The sequence below is a fragment of the Centruroides vittatus genome, unplaced genomic scaffold (assembly GCF_030686945.1).
Source record: "Centruroides vittatus isolate TY-2023 unplaced genomic scaffold, ASM3068694v2 contig_799, whole genome shotgun sequence".
NCBI lineage: Eukaryota > Metazoa > Arthropoda > Arachnida > Scorpiones > Buthidae > Centruroides > Centruroides vittatus.
In genome coordinates, this window is record NW_027122516.1 from 2,707,891 (window position 1) to 2,718,638 (window position 10,748).

The following is a 10,748-nucleotide window of genomic DNA, read 5'->3' on the forward strand; positions in this document are numbered from 1 at the left end:
TTATGTTGGAAGAGTTTTGTCATTTTCTTTACAAAAACAGACGTCGATCAAAGTGTAAATTATACTTCCGATTAGCCGAATGGAATTTATACTACAGACACCATAATGGATGAAGTGTGACACAATAACGATGCAGTAAACTAATGGAAATGTTATATACACAAAGGGGGTGCAAAAGTAGGTATGCAGATGTTATTGTGGGAGGAAAATGGAAGAAAAACATGTTTATGCATTAAACCATAAATAAGGTATAATAAATAATAAAAGATAATAATAATAATAAACATCAAAGACCTCTATATCATAGATTCACAACTGTTTACCTACTTTTGCACTCCCTGTACACATGTTTTTATGTATATATACGTTACTTAATACAATTTATTTTCTTAAATATAAAAAATGATTTTCATAAAAACTGTTTTTACATAAAACTGTATTATTTCCTCATAAATGACGTCAAATTTGAGGATTGTGTAGTTCTTGGGATGCAAATTTTCGTCAGCAAGTGAAGAATTTATTGATCATAAATGTTTGTTTTAGTATTACATAACGTAATCCTTTTGGAGTATATGAAAGAAATTGGAAATGTTCGAATTCAAGGGATGAAATCACCGAAAAAGTTAAAATAAGGTACTACAGGAGCAAACAGTTGTATTGTTGGAAGAAGTCGACCAACACTTGGCACTCTACCAAGAAGGTTGTCTTCCGGGGGACTTTATACGATAAACTAATCCCTATTTAGGTGAAGAAATGCCGTAACATTTCACGTGGTCAGCCCGTTGGTCAGGTGCGAACCCGCGACCAACTGTTCGACGGATAGAAACCACCGAAAATCGGTAGTTGGTCGCGGGTTCGCACCTGACCAACGGGCTTGCGGGCGTTAAATATGAGTTAGGCGAGTTGAAAAATATTATAATCGTTAGTAAAAAGAAAGCAAGATAAATGAAAACTTTGAGAGACCAAAGAAAACGAGAAATTTATTTATCATAACATAAATTATTTCCAAATGATTTCATCGTAACATCTAATATCGAGACATTATTTTTGCTACAGTGCAGAAAGAAAATCACAGAAATCCTCGTATGCAAACAAAATAAACATTTGTAAAAATTCATGCAATGTCTCCTTTCTTTTTTAAATACTGCTCCGTAACGTGAACACATCGTAAATTTGTCGGATTTCGTAACAATAATATAAACAATTTTTCATAAAATAAATAAATATAATATATATATATATGCATACATATACATAGAAAAAATACAAAAAAAAAAAATTAAAAAATTCGGTACGTGAACCCATGACTAGGCCTATTTCACGCATTCGGTCGCATGCTCGCGTAGAAGGGTGGCAACCATTAACGTCGCATCTGGAAGATTTTTTAATTGTAAGAACCTAAGGCCGAGGTTGGCAGGGCCCGAATTCCCAACTAAGACGAAGTGCCATCCATGGCATATGCATCATGCGGGAATGAAATTTTAATTATTGCAAGAGGTGCAATTAAGCTAAGGCTATATATCGTATAATAAATACATTTGAATAAATTTAGGAATCGGCAACTGATGGATTCTTTTGGCTAAGACGGGACCTATGCCGAATAACTGGCGAATGTATAGGCGCAAGACGTGCTTCAGAGGTATGGGCGTTGTGGCGTGTTGTAGTAGCAAGTTCCTTTGCTCTTCCGAAAGTATAAGAGAGCGACGTATGGCAGGTATGCTGAAAGATTCCGCAGCATCCAATACCACCCTCAGAACGTCGGGTACTTGATGGGGATGAAGGCGATGGAGTGTTTTCAGGATTCCCAGAGGATGCTGTAGCTGCGGTTTGACCACGACGCGGGCACCGTACCTGAGAAGAAGGCGTAAGAGATATACTTCGGGATTATCTACGGAATTGAAGTATTCTCCCATGGGTGGTTTGAGTAGTGGACCCTGTTCCGATAGAGTGATGGCGTTCGGATCCGCACCGCTATCCAGCAATAGGCGTGTGATGTCCTTTTTGTTTTCCACCTTTTCCGACAGGGCTATGTGAAGAGGGCAACCGATTATGGGTGATCCCGTGTTCACGTCTGCTCCGGCATCGATGAGCAGCTTCACCATCTCCACGTTGTCCCTGAGGATGGCGAAATCTAACGGTGTCGGTTTTTGGTAGTCAGAGGGAAAGATTACTCGTGCTCCCCGACTAAGTACCAACTTGACCGTTTCCAAATTGCCACTCAACACGGCATAGTGAAGTACGGTGCGATTGTCGTGCCTCTCAGGCGTCATGGCATTAACATCCGCCCCGTAATCTATTAGCATTTTAGCAGCCTGAAGACCCTGAGGATGCCTGCACGCCTTCATCAGCGGAGTCAGACCGGATCTGTCGCGTGAATCGGGATCGGCTCCGTGTCTCAGTAACAATTCCAAAAATTTGATATTTAAGGGGCTAATTAGATTGATTTCTGCACCCAAGAAATAGCGCGCGTTGGGATCTGCGCCATTCTTTAGAAGCATCTCGGCACATTCGTAATGGCTATTCTTAATTGCCAGTCGGAGAGGTTCGTCTGCCAGACTGACGCGCGGAGGATTGCCCAGGCTCTTTTCGTCGGCGGTCATTTCCGTAAAGCACACGCGTGCTCCGTGTTTAACCAATAGGTAGATCAAGTCGATGTATCCTCGCTCCGCGCAGAGGTGCAGAGCGGTGTAGCCCACCTCGTCCATGGCATCCGGGTCGCTCCCTCTAACCAGCAATAAATTAACAGCTTCTTTGTATTGTTGATAAGCTGCGTAGTGTAAAGGACGAAGCCCTTGAGTAACCGGCTCGTTCACTTTTGCACCACAGGCCAAGAGAATGCGGATATCGTCCAGCGATGCGCATCGGATGATGCTGTCTGCCAACTCTCTCTGCAGCGTTTGTAAACAGGGCACTGATGGCATGTTGGTGGATCTGCGAAAACAATGAGAAAACACATTTAAATATGTTTATTTATTGCCCCCCTTAACGGCTATATTTAGCGGGCGATTTGGCTATTGCCGTGGAATATGTACGTTGTAAGCAGGGACGACTTGTTGATGTATCGTCCACCATGTACATGTATTAAATTTACTTGTTTACGTTCGCAGAAAAACCAATCTGACTTTGCACGACTTCTACAAACCTCCAACTACACGCGGCTATAAAACACTCCAATATTCATTTACGTTTTGGAACATGTCTGAAAATTATATTTAGAAAGAAAGTTTCGGAAAAAAGTATATACGAATCGCTTTACTTTCTTATTCATTAATATTAATTCGCCATTTTTGTATATTCGATTTTATAAAGGTTATATTAAGGTGCGTACGGCCATCTTGCCTCTAAATATCAAAGCTTCGTAACGGCGCAGTTCGGCAAATTCGAAAACAAAGCTGTGACGTAGCAAATCTTCGATAACGGGGAAACATTCCCATTAATAGGACTTAACCTCGAAGTAGTTTCTGTTACGGGAAGTCGGCTTTTACCTTCTTCAAGCGCTGACATTCTCAGTCGATTCTAAAAATAGAACGCGCTTCTACGCAACGCGACAAAAACACTTGTAAATAAACACATCCGGATGTGTACGTCAACATTGTCAATCTAGAAAAACGGTGTTCACGTGCTACGGGATCCTTGAGCGAGTTAACAAAGAACTGTACTATTTTAGAGTAACTCCGCTTCGCACAATGGCAATACGTGAGCTACCGTATCGTAGAAACACAGGCAACAACACCCAGCTAGAAAACACGCGCCTTGTTTTGTTAGAAATATAACACAATTCAAATATAAGACAGAAAAACGCAGAACACAAGGTTAGATGTTAATATAAGTCTCAAGGTGTTGTTAGCACGTCAGGAAAAGTAAACGTAACACGATATTTACTATAACTCACAGCAAGTGTTAGTGTGTGTATGTGTGTGTGGCACACAACGTAAAAGCTGGTGTGTTAAAAACGCAAAACGTTGTGTGTTAATTACTTCTATTGTTTAGTGTTAAGACACGTCTCGTGGTAATACGTACGGAAGAAGATTACGCATTACTCCGTGTATTACACACCAGGCAAGATACAAAATGGTAGCGCATTAAGACACCTAATTAACTGTTTGTGTTTGAGAATGATTCCTTACGTTGCCAACCATCTTGGAGAGCTTATGGCACCCGGATACCTCGACGATTTTCACGTATGATATCGAATTTATACGTCGCTACTTCGTGTTCGTATGCATAACAATATGCACCAAAGCTATTCTTAAGATAGACGGAAGCCATCTGACATTGAAGTGTCGAGTTATAAAAATAGCCGAGACGTTATCCTTTAGAACGGGCAAAATGCCATTCGGCCGCTGCTACGTAGTGTCGAACAGTTATTTCTGAACGGGATTTCCCAACAACGGGCAACAAACGAAAAGCAGTTTGTTTTCGATACGTCACTTCCTTCTTTTTCCTCCCATACTTATGGCGAATTAGTTATTAAAAAACAAAAAAAATAGAGCGTGATCCAAAACGGACACAATGCGTAAATGGATGCGTGGAGCGTATTTTTTTCCCCCGATTAAATTAATCGGAAAATCCGTACATAAAGAAGCAACTTAGTAAATGCAACTTGTTACTTACCCGAGTTTATGATCCCTCCTTTGTATGTAACAAGATGTAGAGTTGAAAATTGGTTAAGTCAAACGAGTTTGAGACTTGAAAGAAAACTGAAGATGCGTAGATGAGTGGCTTGAGGATATCCTCAACAAAAAAAGCACGTGATCGGCAGAGATGGGCGCCCTCTTTATGCCACCGACTGGATGACGCAGTCGGTTGACGTCTTTCTTTGTCAGCTTGGCAGAGTTTAGAATTAAGTTTGAATCGGCGATATAATATCGCCGTCGATTACATAATTGCCGATATAAATAGAAAAATAAAATTCAAACTGTTTATTTATGCTAATTTTACACGCAATAGTAGGTATATACGAGGTATTAACAGTGAGAGAGGCGGATTATAGGACCTAGGGGTGTACTAGATCATGTGATTCGCGTGGCTGCGATTGGTTTATTTATTGTTTACAAAGGCGCGTGCTGGACTAAATACAATTAATTTCAAAAATATTAATTCGAATTCGGAAAATTTTACCGTCGCTGCCCATTATATCATATTATTTACGTATTAGTTAATTAAATCTTACAAAATATCGCTTTATTACATACTAAACATCATCTTAATGGCGTGTATTATATATTGCGTCTATTTGCTGAATGCCGCCATATTGCTTGACATTTTTACATTATTTATCATGTTTTACAACATATAACAATGGCGCATTTTAAGCCATAAAGCCTTATATTTTGCTTTATTATTGTTAAAGAAAGGAATTCGTTGCCTCATATTTCTTCGATGCATTAATTATTTATAGCTAGATTCACAAAAACTATGATTCTCTACAATCTTGTGGAGTCCGGGTTCGAATCCTCAGCTTAATTTGAACCAAATTCTTTTCCTTGTTCTTCTTTCGCGTTGGTCGATAGCGCTGCAGATTGTCTAACTGATAATATACAATTGAGGTTAGCGACGTAGAATGAATAATTCACGAAAGAATTCATCGTGTGAACGCACTTACTGGGGCTTTATTCAATTTTTTAGGCAATAAAAATATTTGCATTTCATAAAAATCTGCAGTAAATTATTCCCTGTTACATATATCCCCGCATAATTATCTAAATGCGCATTTCTACATAATATATTATGTAGAAATGTATTGACTGCTTCATTGAGAAATCATTCCAGAAAAAGGCCAAACCGAGAGTTTACAAATATTATATGCCCACGTGACTTTATTACAAGATGAAATATCCATTTAAAGAAAAATAAATGAAGTGCCATTGGCCCTATAAAAATTCTTATTGTTTAATGCCTTCTATAACAGTTGCTAGTTCAACGACATTTTCTCGTACCAGCTGACTTGCAGTGATGCGAATTGGGAACTGGCCCGGTGCCATCAACCTGTCTAGAAAAACCAAACAATTAAGAGAAAGTGACGCAGTAAAGAATACATCAGCTGATCGAAAAATTCTGCTTAAACAATAAACAATAATAACACACCAATAAATGCGCATATTGTTCATTTTAAATATTTAAATTTTTAACTCAGCCAATAATATTTATGTAAATGGTACATGCGCACTTCGTACGAATTATTAATAATAGTTTTACATACCTCTCCCGTTATAAATGCTTTATTTTTAACATAAGAAAACAAATTGTTTTTTTTTAAATTAATAATTAATTAAAATTTTATAAAATATAATTATTACTGAATAAATTGAGCGATTTATATTCGAATTTTTCAAATTTTTAAACTGACCAATTAAATCGTTCAAGCTCAATATAGTCATCATACACCTCCTGGTGTCAAAAGATGGATATTCTTAAATTAAAAAAGAAAAAAAAAGTATTCCTAGTTTAATGAATTTTCGTAAAAGAAAACAATGACTGATTCAGTCATTTACCTGCAGCTGCCAGGATAAGGTTACTCACCTTACACAGTTGGAATTATATCCATTTTTAAACTCGACATTCGAAGCATAATCAAAGGGATCGAGCTAAGGAAGATCGGTTAACGACTTCGCTTCGATCTTAAATAAAAATGTTTGGAAAAATCTCGTTATACTGAAAAATACACAAAAATATTAAATTTGTTTCCATATTTTTACGGAGAAACGTACTCTAAAAGTACATCAAATTGCATACACAAAAGAAACGCGTTCTTAAAATAATCATTACAGATGTCATTACTTAGAAAAATAAAGGTCAAGAATAACAGTATCAAAAGAACAGGGCGGCATTATTTAACTTTAATTTGATTCTCGTTATTGCTATTTAATATCGGGTAATAAAAATCGCTTCTATCAGGTTTTAACTGTTACAAGATGTATTAGTAAACGACTTCACTGTTTGATTTTACACCAGAACGGGGTTTTTTTTTTATTTGTTATTCTTTCCGCCCTGTTGGCACTGTAAGGGCTTCTTCAGCAAGCGCATAGGCCCACCGGGGCAGATATATTTGGATGGACCACTCCCCAAAATATTCCTGGGGTTTTTCGATCTGTCCGGATTCGATCCCGGGTCCCCCAGAGAAGTATGCTTGGTCATCCGGCCGCAAAAAACTACGTAAAAGTATTTGTATAATAATATTACTTATTATATAACAAAGAGAACACAGTGTAAAATATCTCGCCTTCAGGATCGTTAGCACTTTAGGCATATGCAAAAAATGGCGGCCATATTTTGTGGGAGGATTAATACGAAAGCATGAATAGTAATACAGTATTGTATAAGAATTTTTTTTTATAATGTAACAATGTGAGGTGATAACCTCACCTTTTTTTCCTTGAATGCCAGATCGGTTTTAAATTACATTAAATTAAAGTTGAAGGGTAGCAAAGGATTAAAAATATGGCGGGTCTTTGGCAAAACTTGCGACTTGCCCCCCCCCCACAAGAAAGAGTCAATAATTTTATTTATATTTACCGCTGGATCTTCTTGAAAAACTAGCTACAAATGTTATATATTTACATTGTTCGCTATGCACACATAATCGTATTTATTTACTTATGAATTTACAAATCGCCTTACCGGATTCTATACAGTATAAGGTTGTTGGTCGCGGGTTCGAACCTCACCAACAGGTTGGCAATGTGAAGGATTTTCATGCCTAACACCTAAATAGAGACTCCTCCCAGGAGACATACCCTTTATTTTACATTTGAGTTTGAGTCATTCACACGAGCTATTGGCGCTAAATCGAGATTTTCTTACGTAGGAGATCTGACGAGGGGATTCCTCCCGAGAGGACTTTTCTCCCTATTTAGGTGTTAGAAACGTGAAGAAAACCCGGTAAACTTCACATGGCCAGCCACCAGTGTCCACCGGTTTTATCAAAATGGTGGGCGCGCTATATCGAGGTTTGGCAGTATTTAAACTAGAAACCGAGGAAAGAATATTAATGTTGTATAAGAATTAGGGTCGAGGACGAAAGGTGAAAGTGCAAGGACAAAATCCATCCAGTTATGTAAAATATTATGTTATGGAGTTTCGAATTTGTCAACATTTCTTCAGAATCGATTTGAATAAAGCGTGTATTTCACAGAAAATCTAGTTTAGAATAAATTAACAAAAGTTGTTATTCTAGTAATTGAGAACTATTTCCACAATACTTGGCAACGTGACATATATATATATATATTGTTATAATAATATAATCATATAAAATTACTGTAATTTTATTAAACAAAGTGTCAGAGGCGTATCCGGGGGAGTGCTTACGGTGTGCAGCACCCCTCTGATACCAAAGTTGTTCTTTAGTTTTAACTTTAATTAGGGAAGTTTAAGTAATTAAAGTAATTCTAAGGCAATTGAGTAACATTGCCCGGAAAATGACAGGTTATATGAAACCTGGTCCCCCCGAATCTGCCTCGTGTGGCACCCATATTCTATTAAGTGTGTGTTAATTTTTCTTTAAAGTGACGACTTTAAATTTCTCGAAAATACTTCGAAGTTTGCTTTACTCAATTAATTTCTGTCTATAATATCAACGTTATATAAATATATAATTTATGTATATACAAGGTGGCTCAAAAGTCTTACTTAAAAAGTACTACTAAAAATTGTTCGATAATAAAATACTTATTATTTAATACATAAAAACAGCCAGAACACAAGAAACAACACGCTTGAATGACTTTTGAGCCATTGTATATAAACGGTGTATCTGTGTGTGTGTGTGTGTGTGTGTGTGTGTGTGTGTGTGTGTGTGTGTGTGTGTGTGTGTGTGTGTGTGTGTTCTCTCTTATTTTTCATAATAAGTAGAAGTTGCACGTCACACTTTATGTACGACATTCATATTTATATATGCCCTATTCCACAGGGCTTGGAAAGACATTAATTCATATCTAATAACAGATACAAGCAATTATTAAATTTAACACGAGATGGCTGCTTAACCATTTACCTCTAACCAAATTGCTTAATATTTTAATTAATTAATTAGCCTTAATGTAGCCCAATAAGAATCGGTTTGATTAACAATTTATACGAAGTCGCATTTCCAAAATTAGAGTAATATTATTATTCTTTAAATGAACTAACCAAATCGTAAAAATACAGAGGAATTCTGTCCTTCGAAAGATAGCAATTAAATATAAAATAAATGGTTTACAATTTATTATTAGTGGATTTCCTATAGGGATGTTTACAAACTGATATGTCAAGTAATTTCAACATCAGCTGTCTAGCAATTACCATCTTTCGCCTGGTTTAAGCAATAAACGTACATCCTACACAAGTTGCAATCGCGTGTAGGATGTATTATTGCATTTTTGAGTGGAGTAATAAGGTTTAAAGTCGCGATTTTTATGCCGAAAAAATTTTTTAGACGCATCCATCTCGTTTAAATCGAAAATAATTTCAAATCGGTTACAACGAAAAGCTCGAATGAGAGCCATTAAAGTATTCTAACGCGTGTTTAATATTTTAAATCAGAATTTTATTTATTTATCTCGCGACCAGATGAAATTTTACAGCCATAACTCTTCCGAAAAAGTAACTGTATTTTTTTAAAACACATATATATATATATATATATATATATTATTTTTTTTTTTTTTCACGTGATGAGTAGCAGCTAAACATGAAAACAATGCCAACCGTGCTACGTTTTCTTCTTGGCACGATGTCACCGCGGAAAATACATTTAACACACTCAACGAACAGATAGATACAAAGGAAAAAAAAAAAATAGTATCGTAGTTATATACGCAGTCGTCACAGATATTTCGAATTTTCTACATCAGATGACGCTACGATCGTACCGTGTCGATTTTGCGCATATATTATAATACCCTCGTATATGCTTAATAATTTTAATATGTTTTTGAGCTTACATTTTAATGTTTTAATAAAATTTAAATTTCCGTTAAGCCTAAATTTACGAGAGAAAATATTTAAAAAAAAAAAAAAAAAAATTTACTACTACGATCCAAATATATCAGAGTTGCACCTCGCCCTCTGGAGGCGGGAGTGTTTATTATTTAAAAATTTCTATTAAAAAAAAGCAAGTAAATAATGGACACGTGTTTGGCACCTATACCTATCTTAAAATTTGTTATTTATTTTAAAATATTCCAATTTTAAAAACTTTGCTCGAACAGAATGACAAACAAAACGTAATCACGTGAACACAGGCGAAAAGGTCTTCGAGACTACGTAAAACAATTGAGACACGTAAACTAACGCAAATTGGCATTAATTTTAGTAACTCGATACGTAATTTTTCCTTTCTGCAACACGCGAAGTTAATATCAAGACAGAAATCGAGTAACGCAGAATCGAACGCAACGTAATTGTCTGCATTTTATGGTTCAAATTCTAATCACACTGTAACAGAACTAGTTTTTACGCATTGTATAAGCGATCCGTCACGAAACTCCAGTGTTTTGGCTCTATTGTACACAATTAAGAACCGGTTTACATCATCACAGATCAAGAAAAAATTTCTGGAATATCGAATTAATGACGTCGAAAACACGCAAATTCCATCGACCGAACATCCCTTAAGCATAAACAATTTCATTAACGCGTTATCAATAGACTTACGAGATCAAAAAAAATATCAAATGACGACATTTTTAAAGTGGTCATCGCCATGTGACGTACAGTTACTCCGAACAGCTTACGTAAATAAGTTGAAAGTTCATACGATTATT

General features: G+C 36.4%; 1 protein-coding gene across 3 annotated transcripts; it reads right to left on the bottom strand.

Annotated features, from left to right (window-relative positions):
* Positions 1-953: 953 nt before the first annotated feature.
* LOC136981920 (ankyrin repeat and protein kinase domain-containing protein 1-like) lies at positions 954-4,947 on the bottom strand. Of its 3 annotated transcripts, none has more exons than XM_067278304.1 (2): positions 4,615-4,947; positions 954-2,931 (listed from the first exon to the last, which is right to left on the bottom strand). In XM_067278304.1, the coding sequence occupies exon 2, from the start codon at positions 2,919-2,921 to the stop codon at positions 1,515-1,517; it is 1,407 nt and encodes a 468-aa protein (XP_067134405.1). In that variant the 5' UTR covers positions 2,922-2,931; positions 4,615-4,947; the 3' UTR covers positions 954-1,514. The 3 variants fall into 3 exon arrangements, with proteins under 3 accessions (XP_067134405.1, XP_067134406.1, XP_067134407.1); XM_067278305.1 differs by lacking the exon at positions 4,615-4,947 and adding an exon at positions 3,486-3,734; XM_067278306.1 differs by lacking the exon at positions 4,615-4,947 and adding an exon at positions 3,329-3,475.
* Between the last annotated feature and the right edge of the window lie 5,801 nt (positions 4,948-10,748).

Excerpts from the sequence above, each read along its gene's own strand:
- LOC136981920 (XM_067278304.1), bottom strand. The coding sequence starts at position 2,921 with ATGCCATCAGTGCCCTGTTTACAAACGCTGCAGAGAGAGTTGGCAGAC.